This window comes from Octodon degus, unplaced genomic scaffold, assembly GCF_000260255.1.
Source record: "Octodon degus isolate 3935 unplaced genomic scaffold, OctDeg1.0 scaffold00325, whole genome shotgun sequence".
Taxonomy (NCBI): domain Eukaryota; kingdom Metazoa; phylum Chordata; class Mammalia; order Rodentia; family Octodontidae; genus Octodon; species Octodon degus.
Genome location: NW_004524901.1, coordinates 1,172,767 through 1,187,146, shown reverse-complemented (window position 1 = coordinate 1,187,146; position 14,380 = coordinate 1,172,767). Strand labels below are relative to the sequence as shown.

Below are 14,380 nucleotides of genomic sequence, written 5' to 3'. Positions count from 1 at the left end.
TAGGAAATATGACAATGTTAAGCCATGCAGTTATATGTAAAAGATGAGCAAGGCAATGATCCTGAGAATTTTCAGAAGATTCTTTAATCTAGGTGTTAATTGGAAAGATTCTCACCCTGACTAACTATATATAATGATATCTGTGAACTAAGGTACTGCACTGCAGATGGTAATTTGTAATAGTGGTTTCATGTTGGGAGTGCCTGTCATTGTGGTATTCTGAATATGGGCTGCTTTTCATGACATGCCGGTTACTGCTAAGATATTTCTCTGGTAGGTGGATGTTCAAGAAGAAGAGGGTGGTGAACGAAAGCAAGAGACAGGAAAAGGAATACTGTGGGACTGTCCTGCTTCAAGGTTGTATATGGTGAGATTTTTGGACTTATGTGCAAACATGAGAAGCATAGAATTCTCTATCCTATTTTTAAAATATTATCTTGTTTTTAAATATTTTTATCATATTATGTTGGGATTAAGGTTCAACATATCAATGCCTGATGAAAAATATCTATTCCTTATTATGCCTAAGGTGTTTGAAAAGCAGTGAGATAGTGAGGTTCAGCTGGATAGCCTAAATCATTTAATAATAACTATAAGCTTGTCTTCTGGATAGTTAACAACCTTAAGTTTGTAGACTAAAATTAGAGAAAAAGGAGGGCTAGAAGGAAAGCCAACATTTTGGCCCTAGCCTTCTAAGGTCAATTACGACTCAGGACATATGAGAACTTGTACGGTAACGTCATGTACCTCGGTAGTGTCTCAAATTTTCTGATCAAGAAGATTATGGGGCCAAAGAGGCAAGTTATCGATGACGTCAAGTGTGCCTAAGGAGAGTCACATGGGGAGAAGACACTGTCTTAGGCTTTCACAAAGTGCACATTGGCCAAGCATTGGCCGTGTCCCATCCACATGGCTGACACTGACGAAGGTTCTACAGTCTGAGCTACAGGATCTCAGGATAAATCCTGAGGGCATTTCACTGACATTGTCAGACCAAAAAGCTACAACTCTTGTTGCACAGGTCCTGTTTTACCTTGGTCTTAACCATCCAGTAGAAAAGTATGAAGATGAAGTATAGGAAGTAAAGCCATGTTGTTATGTTGAGCTGTGGGAGACTCAGGTCTATAATTTCTGACATTGCCAGTTAAACAGAAGACCCAATGCTATTGTGGGCTACTGGACTCTTTTAGAATATTTTGCTGAATTTACACACCTATAATATTCAACAACGGAACTTAAAAAAATTGGGGTATACCTATGAATGTCCATTTTGTATCTGTGTATTCAAAGTGGTTGGGATAGATATATAGTTGCATTCTCTTAATGAATAGAATGATTTTTTCTAATGGTGTTTGTAAGTAGGATCAGAAGTCTGCATCTTGTACAGCAATTAACCACTGAGAAGAATATATGCAGTGTATTATTTGTTGAAACTGTACTTTCGATTTGATTTGAAACTGTCTCATTGCTATATGTTTATCAATAAAACTTTGAAAAGAAAAAAAAACAAAAAAATAAAGAAGAGTATAGAGCAGATTACTTCAGGTCCTCTATGAAAACAAATTCCAGCTCAGACTACTATAACCTGCAAACTCTCTTTCAAGTTTAATGGAGAAGTGAAATAATTCCATGACAAAGAACAACTAAAGAATTTTATAATGACAAATCCAACACTACACTAACTACTAAAATGTATCTTAGAGAGAGACCAAACTGAGCAGAACTCTATGAATGAGAACAGAAATAATCCAGCATACTAGACAAACATTTAAACAAAAGAAAAAGGGATAAGCAACAGTAGGTAAATAACATGTTAATCATTTGTCAGTACATCTCAATTATGATCATCAATGTAAACGCGACTCAAGTCACCAATTAAAAGGAATAGCCTGGCAGAGTTGATTACCAAGCAAAATGAGTGATATGTTATATCCAGGAAACACATTTAACTCATACAGAAAATCATAGGCTGAAAATCAAAGAGTGGAAAACAATACTACATGAATCAGCACCTCAGAAAAAAGCAAGGGTAGCAATCCTCTTCACAGACAGTCTGAACTTCAAACCAAGTATGATCAAATAAAATAAAAAATGCCACTACATACTAGTTAGGTGAAAATAAAAGAGGAGGAAGTAACACTTATAAATACGTATTTGTCAAACATGGGAGCACCCAACTGTATAAGACAAATTTGAATGGACATGAAATATCTAATGTCTAATACCACAATCTTAACAATTTTAATCCTACCTTCTCATGACTTTCCAATAAAAGGCAGTTAAGTGGTACCTAAAACATCAAAAATTAAATATCTTTATAATAGAAAGATGAAATAATGTTCACCTTCTCAACTTCCCACCACACATGTTTCATCACTGACTAATGTGGGCACTAGATTCAGTGGTATTAAAAATTAATACTAAAGCACAGTTTCAATTGGAAAGTATTTAAGTTATTTTTCTGCAACTTACATAATACTTGATACTTGTAACTGAGAGGAGAGATCTATTTTAGCTCACAGCTGCACATGTTTCAATCTAGGTTTAGCTGGTTGCAAGGGAGAATAGCTCTACTGGGAGTGCATGCTGGAAGGAAATTGCTTACGTGTGGTAAGCAGGAATCAAGGAAGGAAATGAAGAAGGAGTTGGGAATGTCACAGCATTGTAGGTCACAACCCTAGGAATCACTTCCTCCATCCAGGCCCCACCTCCCAAAATCCCACCCACATATAACCTCATTAGTGGGTGAAACTACTGAGAAAAGTGCCTGAAAATCCAATCATCTTTCAAGAAATCCAGCTCTGAACAAGGCATAATATTGGAAGCATAATTTAGATCTAAACCATAATAAATAGCGAGGCAAAGTAGAAAGTCTCCAGCTTCAGTAGCTGAAGGGAAGAACATGCTGAAGTAGGGATTCAGACTGACTACCCACAAATAGAGTAGCCTAATGTTTAAGGATCAGCTCAGGCAATATGGGGCCCACTTTTATGATTTCAGTCATGGATTTGTCATATAGGATGAATCTTCGTGATTGTGGGGCAATTTAGGTTCCAAAGGAAGAATACTCATCGCCCAGTCATTTCCCATCATGTGAGGCTTGGCTTGGTATCTATGATGATCACTGTTCATGGTAATGGAATTGCTGCAGAAAGGTGAACATCCCTGTACATTTTTATCATGATGTCTTCAGTCTGAAAGTGTCCTGAAATAAGGCACATAAATTTAGTGCCAGTAAACTTTGCTTTACCAACTTTTAGATCCACTGTCTAAGTGACTAATATGCCTCTATGCAGAGCTGAGAAACATTTGACTGAGAGTTTTTCAACATGAAGTTCAAGTTTCTTCTACATCTATTTAGAATTTGGGCACTTATAGCCTCAAGTTAAGAGTTGTGTTTCTTAGAAAAAAGCTGCTTTTAACTCTGTCTTGTGTCAGAAAAGAATAAATCATGTTTCAGATGAGGGAATAAGTATGTGTCTTCAGGCCACATGATTGTCACTGATTGTGTTGTGACTGTGTCACCCACACACTACATAGTATTAATCAAACATAAGTATAATATTTTTAATTATGTAAACTACTCACAAGTGCATTGTTTTGAAAGAATTCAAATATATCAAATAAAAGGAACAGATAGAAAGGTTTTCCTTTGGCATAGAGTTACCTTACACCTTCATTCCTCTCCTTTCTCTGTGGATAGCTATGTGAAGCATTTTCTTTGATATACTTATTTTGAGGATTTCTTACCCTACATTTCCAGTCCTGGATTCACTTGTTACTCCAGCATGTACATGATTACTATGTACTATGCCTATAGACTGAGTGTCATGTAATCCTCTTCCTGTTTCAGGTGGAATTTGTCAGATAAGTGTCACCATCTGAGACTCTAGAGTATGGTGGACACTCAAGAAATAAGGCACCTGTATATGTTTCCCACGATGAAATACACTGACTGCTTTTGAATCTCACAGAACCTGGAAAACACTAGGTTCAGTCAGACTGGATGGAACTCACTTCTTTTTTAATTTCTCCTGTGCTACTTGAAGCTTTGGGTTAGTACATGGCTCCCCACTAATGGCTGCTACAGGAAAATCTGCAAATTATGCACATGTAAAAGTAGGTTATTAATATTCTTAAATCCTTGCTACAGCTTGGGAATGCCTCCTTTGCTAGACCCCCTGCAGATCTGTTAGTTGTAGTATGTTACTTTCTGCCAGGAGTATTCCTCCTGTAACTCTCAATAGAAACAAACTAGCTGGCATTTCTTGCTTAGAGGATTGTGAATAAGCTTTTTATTCTACTAATATCTTCTAAAACTTTCCATATAAATTACAAACTCTGCTTTTTTGTCTAGTCCCCAGTTTGTAGTAAAACCTGCAAAGAAACAATGGAGGAGAAAAAAAGGCCATATTCCCTGCACCATTGAACCAACTCAATTATGGCCAATATGCCCATGGTAAATTTGTGAAAATAGGTATGAAACTGAGCAAGCTAAGCAAAATAATTCAAAATTTGTGCAACAGATTCAACCTGGATGTGAAATCCTTAAAAATATGTCAGACAGAAATACCTTAAATAAAAACCTCTATAGGATTCATATATTGTAGAGATGATTGATGAGAAGATAGAGTGTCTGATATTGAAGACAAAATGATCAACTACTATAAAGACCACAAAGAAATCAACAACAAAAACAGGAGAACGAGGGAAACCTGTATGGCAGCTACTCAGTGATGATGAGACTCTGAGGCTAGTCATTGTTGGAGAAAAGTAGAAGACAGCACCAATGTATCCACTACCATGATTACAGAAATCATGGAAGGAAATTTCCTTCAAAACAAAAAGGGTTTTACAAGTGATGTTGATGAAGCACCAAATAATTGTGATGAAAGGAGAAGTTCACCAAGGTATATCCTTATTGAATTCACAAATGTCCAGGAAAAACAAAACAGAATTTTAAAGGCGTCCAGTGAAAAGTGAAGAAACATGCACCAAGAAAATTCAACTATAATCATAGCAGACTTCTCAGTACAAATTCTGATGACCAGAAAAACTCGTAGTGAAGTATTTCAAGTTCCAAAATCAAATAACTTCCAACCCAGATTAATTTACCAAGCAAAAATATCCTTAAAAATAGAAGAATAAGGTCTTTCCATGAAAAAGCTTAACTTAGATGACATTTGAGTGCTAACCCATCTCTGGAGATAGTATTCCAGAATATTCTTGACAGACACAAGAAATTGGACACAATTAAAGACACACACGAGACCAATGATGTCAATGGATAAACAGAAGCAAAAGTACCAGGAAAAGCAAAACAAAAGGCACATCAACAGGTAAAGAAAGAAATAGTAGTAAATATCCAAGACAAATCAGCAATATCTCTCAATGTTAATGGCTTCAGTTCTCCAATTGAAAGACACAGACGAAACTGAATCAAAAAATAGAATCCTAAAGTCTCTTGACCTAGGAAATACTTTTAATCCCAAAAATATTAATATAAAATTAAAGGACTGTCAACATTTCATGCACGAGGATGCCCAAAATAAGCAGGGGTAGCAATTCTAAAATTTTAGGTGACAATTATTTTATCTCAGCAACAAAAGAAAAGTAACCAAGACTCTTGGAAATAATTTTAATGAGCACTTTAGAAATGTGTTTCCATAGGTTGGCTGAGAAGCAATTTATATAGTTTAGCATACTGATCTCTTAATGAATTTCATCTGAAAGTTGTTTATTATCTATTTCATTGATTATAGTAAATAATAAATACATACTTTTAAGATAAAGTATATTAATATATTAATAAAAAGACTCTCTTTTTTGTGTTTAAAGTATAAGAACTGTTATTATGTACATAGCAAATCTTGTTACATTTATTTTTATTGCTTATTGATACAAATGGAAATATTTAATTATCATATTTATGCCATTATTAAGATCAATTAGTAAGGAATACTGACATTGAACATGCAAGCTAATACCTGACTGTGGATATTTTATCCTCAAATAATAAGTACCACTTGTATTTAAGATTCCTGGGGAGGCATAATGGGGTGACTGGAAGCAGCTTTTCTCTCAATACCACCAAGATTTCATAAGGAGCTACTCATTCATTTGGAGAAAAAGAGAGATTTTTCTCCTCACTTCAACTCATCAAATTTCCTTCCAATTCTGGAATTCAGTTAATTTCTAATGTTTTCTCTCATAAACAATAAAATCAAGAAATGAGAAGCCTTCTATTAATTGTGATTTAACACTTTTTAGTTAATTTTGACTTCAAGACATGTTGAATAATGTCTGTATTTTCTCAAATTTGTCTGAATATGGTTTCTACTTTTTATATAGCATTTTAAAATCTATAAAAAACTTACCAGAAGTGATGGGGATATAGATCATCAGCAAGAGTGCATAAATGCCTGCCTGGAAACCACAAGGTCCTGAATTTGAACCCTAGCACCCCTAAAAAATATTACCAGAAGATAATAGCCTTAGATGTATAACTTACTATGTTTAGCTCTTCACTTGGTATATGACACATTTTTTTCAACAAATAACACACTGCATATATTCTTCTTAGTGGTTAATTGCTGTACAAGATGCGGACTTGAGATCCTATTCACAAACATCATTAGAACAAATCATTCTATTCATTAAGAGAATGCAACTATATATCTATCCTAACCACTTTGAATGCATAGATACAAAATGGACATTCATCAGTATACCCCATTTTTTCTAAGTTCCGTTATTGAATATTATAGGTGTGTAAACTCAGCAAAATATTCTAAAAGAGTTCAGTAGCCCATAATAGCATTGGGTCTTCTTTTTAACTGGCAATGTCAGAAGTTATTGACCTGAGTCCCCCACAGCTCAACATAACAACATGGCTTTACTTCCTATATTTCGTCTTCATACTTTTCTACTGGATGGTTAAGACCAAGGTAAAGCAGGACCTGTGCATCAAGAGTTGTAGCTTTTTGGTCTGAGAAGGTCAGTGAAATCCCCTCAGGATTTATCATGAGATCCTGTACCTCAGATTGTAGAACCTTTGTCAGTATCATCCATGTGAATGAGTCACGGCCATTGGTTGGCCAATGTGCTCTCTGTGAAAGCCTGAGAGACTGTTTTCTCCCCATGTGACTCTCCTTAGGCACACTCTACGGATAAGGATTTTTTTTTGCTCCGAATGCCCTCAGGGGTGGTTTGGCTGGCTGGAGTGTTTTGGGGATCGAACTACAGCAACCTGAGGCTGACAGCTTTGTGGAAACAGCCACTTAAAGTACTGAGCTAGGGCCTGGCCCCCTATGACACATTTTTAATGAGCACTTAATGTAAGTTTTAAGCAGAGGTAATGACATTACTTCTTATATTTTGTTTTTATACTTTTCTACTTATCAGACCCAAAAGTTACAACTCTTGTTGCATAGGTCCCGCTTTACCTTGACCAGTGAAATCCCCTCAGGATTTATCCTGAGATCCTGTACCTCAGATTGTTTGTCAGTGTCAGCCATGTGGATGAGTCATGTCCATTGCTTGGCCAATATACTCTCTGTGAAAGCCTGAGATAATGTTTTCTTTCCATGTGACTCTCTTTAGGCACACTCTACATCATCGATCACTTTCCTCTTTGGCTCCATAATCTCCTTGATCTGCAAATTTTGGACACTGCCAAGTTACATGATGTTACAGTACAAGTTCTCATATATCTTGAGTCTTAACTGACCTTGAAAGGCTGGGGCCAAAATGTTGGCTTTCCTTGCAGCCCTTCTTTTCATCTAATTTTGGTCTGCAAACTTAGGTTGTTAACCATCCAGAAGACAAGCTTATTGTTATTACCATACAACCTAGGCTGTCAAGCTTAACCTCACTATCTGTCTGCATATCAAGCATCTTAGGCATAATATAGAACAGGTATTTTTCATCAAGTATTGATATGTTGAACTTTAAGTCCCTACAGAATATGATAAAAATTTTTAAAAATTTAAATATATTTTAAAAATAGGCATAAAGAATTATATACTTCTTATGTTTACACATAAGTCCAAAAATCTCACCATATACAACCTTGAAGCAGGACAATCCCAAGTCAACAACTCCTGACATTGCCAGTCCTACAGATAACTCACTACTATTATGAACTACTGGACTATATTGGATTATTTTTCTGAATTCATGCACCTACAATATTTAATTGGCAATGGAATACCCATCTCTGACAAAACTAAACAAAAAAGGGATAGAAGTGAAGGACCATTTTGTATCTATATATACAAAATAGTTAGGAGAGATATACAGCTACTTTCTTTTAATTCAGTGAGAAGAAAGATTTGTACTAATAGTTTCTCGACAGGAAATTATGCAATATATTAATTATTGAAGGTGTCCCATTAATTGGTTTTGAAACTGTCTCATTGCTATGTTTCTCAATAAAATTAATAAAACATAAAAAAGAAGAGGTAGTGAGGACAGATTATATTTATCATTCAATTGCCTGTGTCTTAAAAAATACAAAATTGTGTCCTTTAGCACTCATTGGTTTTACCACTGAGATTACTGAGCGGGAATTTTACCCATGATCACTCTGGAGAGAGGAGCTCTCTTCTGAATGTTGTACACTTCTGTCATAGCCAGCAGCTCACACAATCTGCAAGACATTCCTGTCCCCTGGAAAAGAGCTGAGTTCAAGATTCAGATTGTTTCTGAAAGACTTTGTTTCCCTGTGCCCAACAAGAGACAAACCATAGTACTCTTCCCATTAAGTGTGTAAAAGTATTAATTCTTAAGGCACAAATTGAAGGATGTAATACTTGGTTATAAGTGATTATGTGTTGGAATAGTGTAATATTTTTACTCTATTAGTAAATAGATTTTTGTGCATCCCATTGGAAAGTGTGTAGAGAGAGACTCAAAATGGACAAATGTATGAAGACACATTTGGGTAAACAAACATAGTTGTTGGAACAACAGCAAAACATATGCCTGAAATCAAATTGAAAAAATTCAGATATTGTTAAACTTGTTAAGCTGAAAAATCTGTGAATGTGGCTGACTTAAAGTAGTACAAATATTGCTGATATAATCAGCAAAATACCCATTTCTGCAGCTTTAACAACCTTTCTACTTCACTTTTATAAAACATGAGAATATCAGACAATCGATTTTTTGATTTTTTTTCTACTACTTCTTCTGATAACTACTAATGTTGATTTCCAAAGGACTGAAGTATTTCAACTCTTAGCTTGCCTCCTCGATGAAAGCGAAGTGACCCTCAACACTAGAGATTCAAAATAGACTGCTAGGACTTTTTTCATGAACTTTTTCCTTTAGAAGCATAGACAGTTATTTCAGTTAATTAATGCAAAAGGAAGAAATTTCACTGATACATGCAGTAGAAAAAGGACCAGACATGGTATGTAAATTATCAAACTCTTAAAAGATTGATGGATGCACATTTAAACTTTTTAAGCAGCTTATTAGTTCTGCTGGGAATAAGTTGATATTAACTCTCAAGTCATGGCCACAGTAGCAGGCAGATAAGATGTAAAATAAATTACTTGCATTTTATTGAAACAACACAAATTTAATATAGTGTTTCATTTTCCATTTCTTGTCTGACAGGCTGAGTCCATCAATAAGCATTTATCTCTTGCCTGCATTTAAAATTTCTCTAGATGAACATAAAGCAATTGGACAGCATCATTTTCACTCGCACTAATTGCACACAAACTGAGTTAGTTTTTGCACATGAAATGATACATAAAAAGTTTCAGCAATATGGCACAAAATGCATATGTAATTACAATCCTGACAATTTTGGAAGTGGTTAAATAAAGAGATTATTCCAGAGATGAAGATCTTTCGTCACATATAGACAGTGCATGTAGTATGTTACATTTGCTCTGCTCGCCGATTGCACAATGATATAAGGAGCCTCTTCATTGCCCCTTTCATGTCCTTATTCCTCAAAGTGTAGATAAAAGGGTTAAGCATGGGAGTCACCAAACTGTAGAACAGGGACATGATTTTGTCTTTGTCCTGGGAGTTAGTGGCAGAGGGCTGCACATACATGCTGATTACTGGCCCATAGAAGAGAGATACAACCATAACATGGGAACCACATGTGTTAAAGGCCTTCTTCTTTCCCTCTGAGGACTTAATCCTAAGCACAGAAGCTATAATGAATGCATAGGAAACAAAGATAAATGACAAAGGAACCAAGGAATAGAATATTCCAACGATGGAAAGCATAGTCATATTGAATGTAATGTCCACACAAGACATCTTGATCATCACAGGGACTTCACATAGAAAGTTGTCCACCTTGTTGTTACCACAGAGTGGCAGCTGGACGGTGAGGGATGACTGCAACAAGGAGTTAGCCAAGCCACTGAACCATGTGATGCTCACTAGGAGGACACAGAAGTGCTGACACATGATGGTAGGGTACCTCAGGGGCTTGCAGATGGCAATGTAACGATCCACAGACATCACAGCTAGAAGGATGCACTCTGTGGCCCCCAGAAAGTGAAACAGGTAAAACTGGGTCACACAGCCACCATAGCTGATGGATTTGTCTGGACCCCATAGGTTCAGCAGGAGCTGAGGGATAGTAGTGGTGATGAAACACAGGTCCAAGAAAGAGAGGTTGGAAAGGAAGAAATACATGGGACTGTGTAGGTGAGGGTCTACCCTACACACCATGATAATGGAGATGTTGCCCACAAGTGTGCAGATATAAGCAACAAGTACCACAGTGAAGAGAGGCATTTCCAACCAAGGGTAGCTAGAGAAACCCAGGAGAATGAAGACTTTTGGAGCACTAGCATTGCCCAGAGTCATGACTGATGTCACGTCTTTTGGAAAATTCAAGTTTTGAATGCAGGAAATAAATTTTAATATTGACTTTTTCTGATGGTCAACCTATCCAGTTAAATAAAATAAAGTTAAAAAGATATTTTCACGTGATGCAACTTTAACAAAGTTATTTGATATTTGCAAGTATAAAATATAGCAGTCTAAGAAATATTATTTTTGTAGTGCCTCTAAAAGAAAGACTAATATATCTCCATATTTTCCCAATAGACGCAAACATAGCAACTTTTTACAGAATAATGAGCACATAAAGAGAAATTCACAGATGATCTTACATTAAAAATAAAATTAATGAATTAATAATCCTACCAATCCCCAAGAAATACCCATTCTAATTTGCCACAGATGTCTGTGTCATCCATCTGTGGTCTGGCCCTCATCACGTTCTTGGAGGTGATGAGTTGTTTTAGGTGAGTTTGTAACTCTGTGAACTCCCTCTGTATTGGTCTGATTTGCAAAACATAGTCATGTATTGCTACTCCTTGGATCTATTCCACAAGCTTTAGACTGTCATTTGCCAACTTGAAGTGGTGTTTTAAAATGAAAACATAGCCAGTACAAAAAAAGAAAGAAAGAAATAGAAAGAAAGAAAGAAAGAAAGAAAGAAAGAAAGAAAGGAAGGAAGGAAGGAAGGAAGAAAGAAAGAAAGAAAGAAAGAAAGAAGGGAAAAAAGGAGGGAAGGAAGGACAAATAAAAGAAACATACAAGTGAAAAGAAATGGTCATTTAAATATGTGGTGAGAAATGTGAAAAAGAAGACATAGAGGTACTGATTGTAAAGCAAAGAGATAAAGGGCCATTAAAGGCATCAGTTCTTATCAGCATGCTATGACATATATCTATAATTTCCATATTGTGAGTTGTAGTATGCCTTTGTTAGTTGTATTTTTATAAATTCATTTTATGTTCATTAAAAGTGTGAGTATATGTGTATTTGTGTGATTTGAGTTAAGTAATAGTAAATTCTGAAGGGAAAAAAAAACCGCCTCTGAAAAACACAGGTTTGAAATCAGAAAACCAGACCCATCCCAGGGAAGTGATTATATGTATGTTTTGGAGGTGCAGCCACAATTTGCAGAAGTTTTCTTGTTGATCTTGCTGTGTCTGCTAATTATGCAAAGGATATGACCACATTCTGTCAAGAACAACACTTCATGCTGGGCTGTGTATGTCCATAAAATTCATTGTTGTGTTTGATAGCGAGTCTATGTCTGCTGTCTCAGAAGGATTATATATTCTTCCCTTCCATTTCTTTGAATTACGCAAAAACTTGCTTGATTCTGATAATGCCTTTAGGACATTTTATGGCAGCATCCATTTATTTAATATTAATGCCCACTAGTAAAACAGGACAGAATATCTACACCATATCTCAATGTAATAAATTGTTTTGAAGAAATGCTAATGTATTTACATTACACATTTTCTAATATGCAATTTTGAATAAAGAGGTCATAACACCCAAGAACTTTTGCAAAGATTAAATCAATTAGATCATTCCCATCCACATGAGACACTTACCTTAAACCAATGTTAAGTTGGCGTGTTCAGAATTTTACTACTCTAGGAGGCTGAGGCACAATAACTACAAAATTGAGACCAGTCTGGGCAATGCAGTGCCTTATAAAGATCCTGTCTCAAAATTAAAAAAACCCAGAGACAAACAACTGGAAAGAAATGCCAAGCTGTCATTCATTGAATAGTCCCTGAGTTGAATTCCCAACACGTAGAAAAAATAAATTAATGTTGATATTGATTGAAAAGTGATATCTGCTTTTCTTTCAAAAAATTTAGTATTTTCTTTTTATCAGATTTCAGTGTTACTTGACAATAGGGATTGAAACCCTCCCTGCATTCCAAATTTTATGGTATAGAATATACAGATACTTAAAAGTTATTGGTTTATTTTATTGAAAGGATCCTAAAATAGATCTAGAAACCTATTTTACTTTAAACTAATAGTTAAATAAGCTCTTTGCTCTTTTATAAAGCTGGAGGAATTTATCCTTAAAGAGATCATGAATCTCAATGGACATTTCTTGGCAAGAAACACTATAGAAGTTCCCTGTGGGCATATTTCCCTCTAATGTGCTTCTTCAATAAAATGAAATAAAAATTGGCACTTGGTGTAGAGAATACATTTAGGACTAAAATTTCTTAGAAAATTCATTACTGTGTGAAATTTCTCTTAGATAACTATAGAAAAATTAAGACAATTATTTTTGTGTCAAGATCCAATTTCTTTATATTTTACTCAGGATATTTTTCTTGCTATTTCTGCTATATGAGAGGTGAAAAACAATAATTATACATAGAAATGGATGAGGTTATCACCTTGATTTTTATAGAAGTTAGAAACTGTTGCATTGACAAATTTTTCTATAAGTAATAATTTTTGTCCTGACTAAATTAAAAAGTTAAACTTGAGTTTAACATTTATTTTTTAGTCCTTTGTTTCTTCAATTTTAGAGACCTAACCCAATCCTCACGCAGCCTAGGGAATTGCTCTATTGCTGTACCATCACATCAAGTGGGGTTAAAAAAAATCAATAATATTGGATAGTCATTGCTTTTTTAAAAAAACAATCCCTGGTACCACAAAAAATAAAAGCAAAAAAAAAAAAAAAAAAAAAAAAAAAAAAAAAAAAAAAAAAAAAAACCAACCTCCCCCAAAACATACAACAATACATATGGTACATATTTTCTAAACAAGAATAGCATATTAACAATGGTTATATTACATATTTTTGTCATCAAATCTGTTGCTCAAATTAACAGATGTAGATTTGGAAGGTTGGATAAATAATTGAATATCAATGCTTATTTTCAATAAACCTTAATCACTTTTTCTTGACCTTTTTAACTTATTAGTTTTTTATTTATTTTAAAGAGATAATAATAATTGCTAAGACATTAGAAATGGTACATATTTAGAAAAATAAGATGAGAGGTATTTAACCATGGTTCTTGTATTACATATTACTTTCTTTGATATAGGCGCTCAGATTGCAGATATTAGCATATAGTGTTAGTCAAAAGTGAAAATTTTAGACATTAATTGCTATTTTCAAAACACTTAATGAAATTAGTAATACAATAATCTCAGCTGTCCTTTAAATATACTTGCATGATTTTCCCCTTTCCTTTGTTTTTCCTATCTTTGTTCTTTTTCCTTATCTTTGTTTTTTACTCCTTATATTCAGTTTCTTTCTGTTTTACTATATCTGTTATACTTTTCAGAAAACACATTTTATTCTGAGCAAGCTTAGCTGTCACAAATTGTGTTGTTTTTCCATAATTTTATTGAGAAACAAATAGCAATGAGACAGTTTCAAACTAAATTAGTAGGGCAGTTTGAATAATTAACACATTGCAAACATTCTTCCTAGTGGCTAATTGCTATACAAGATGTGGACATGATATCCTATTTACAAACACCATTAGAACAAATCCCTCTATTCATTAAGAGAATGTAACTATATATCTATCCTAACCATTTTGAA

At 34.7% G+C, this 14,380-nt stretch overlaps 1 protein-coding gene across 1 annotated transcript; it reads right to left on the bottom strand.

Moving 5' to 3' along the window:
• Window positions 1-9,894: 9,894 nt before the first annotated feature.
• On the bottom strand, window positions 9,895-10,845 carry LOC101578906 (olfactory receptor 2B11-like). Its single transcript, XM_004647785.1, has one exon. It carries the CDS (start codon window positions 10,843-10,845, stop codon window positions 9,895-9,897), a length of 951 nt encoding a protein of 316 aa, XP_004647842.1.
• Between the last annotated feature and the right edge of the window lie 3,535 nt (window positions 10,846-14,380).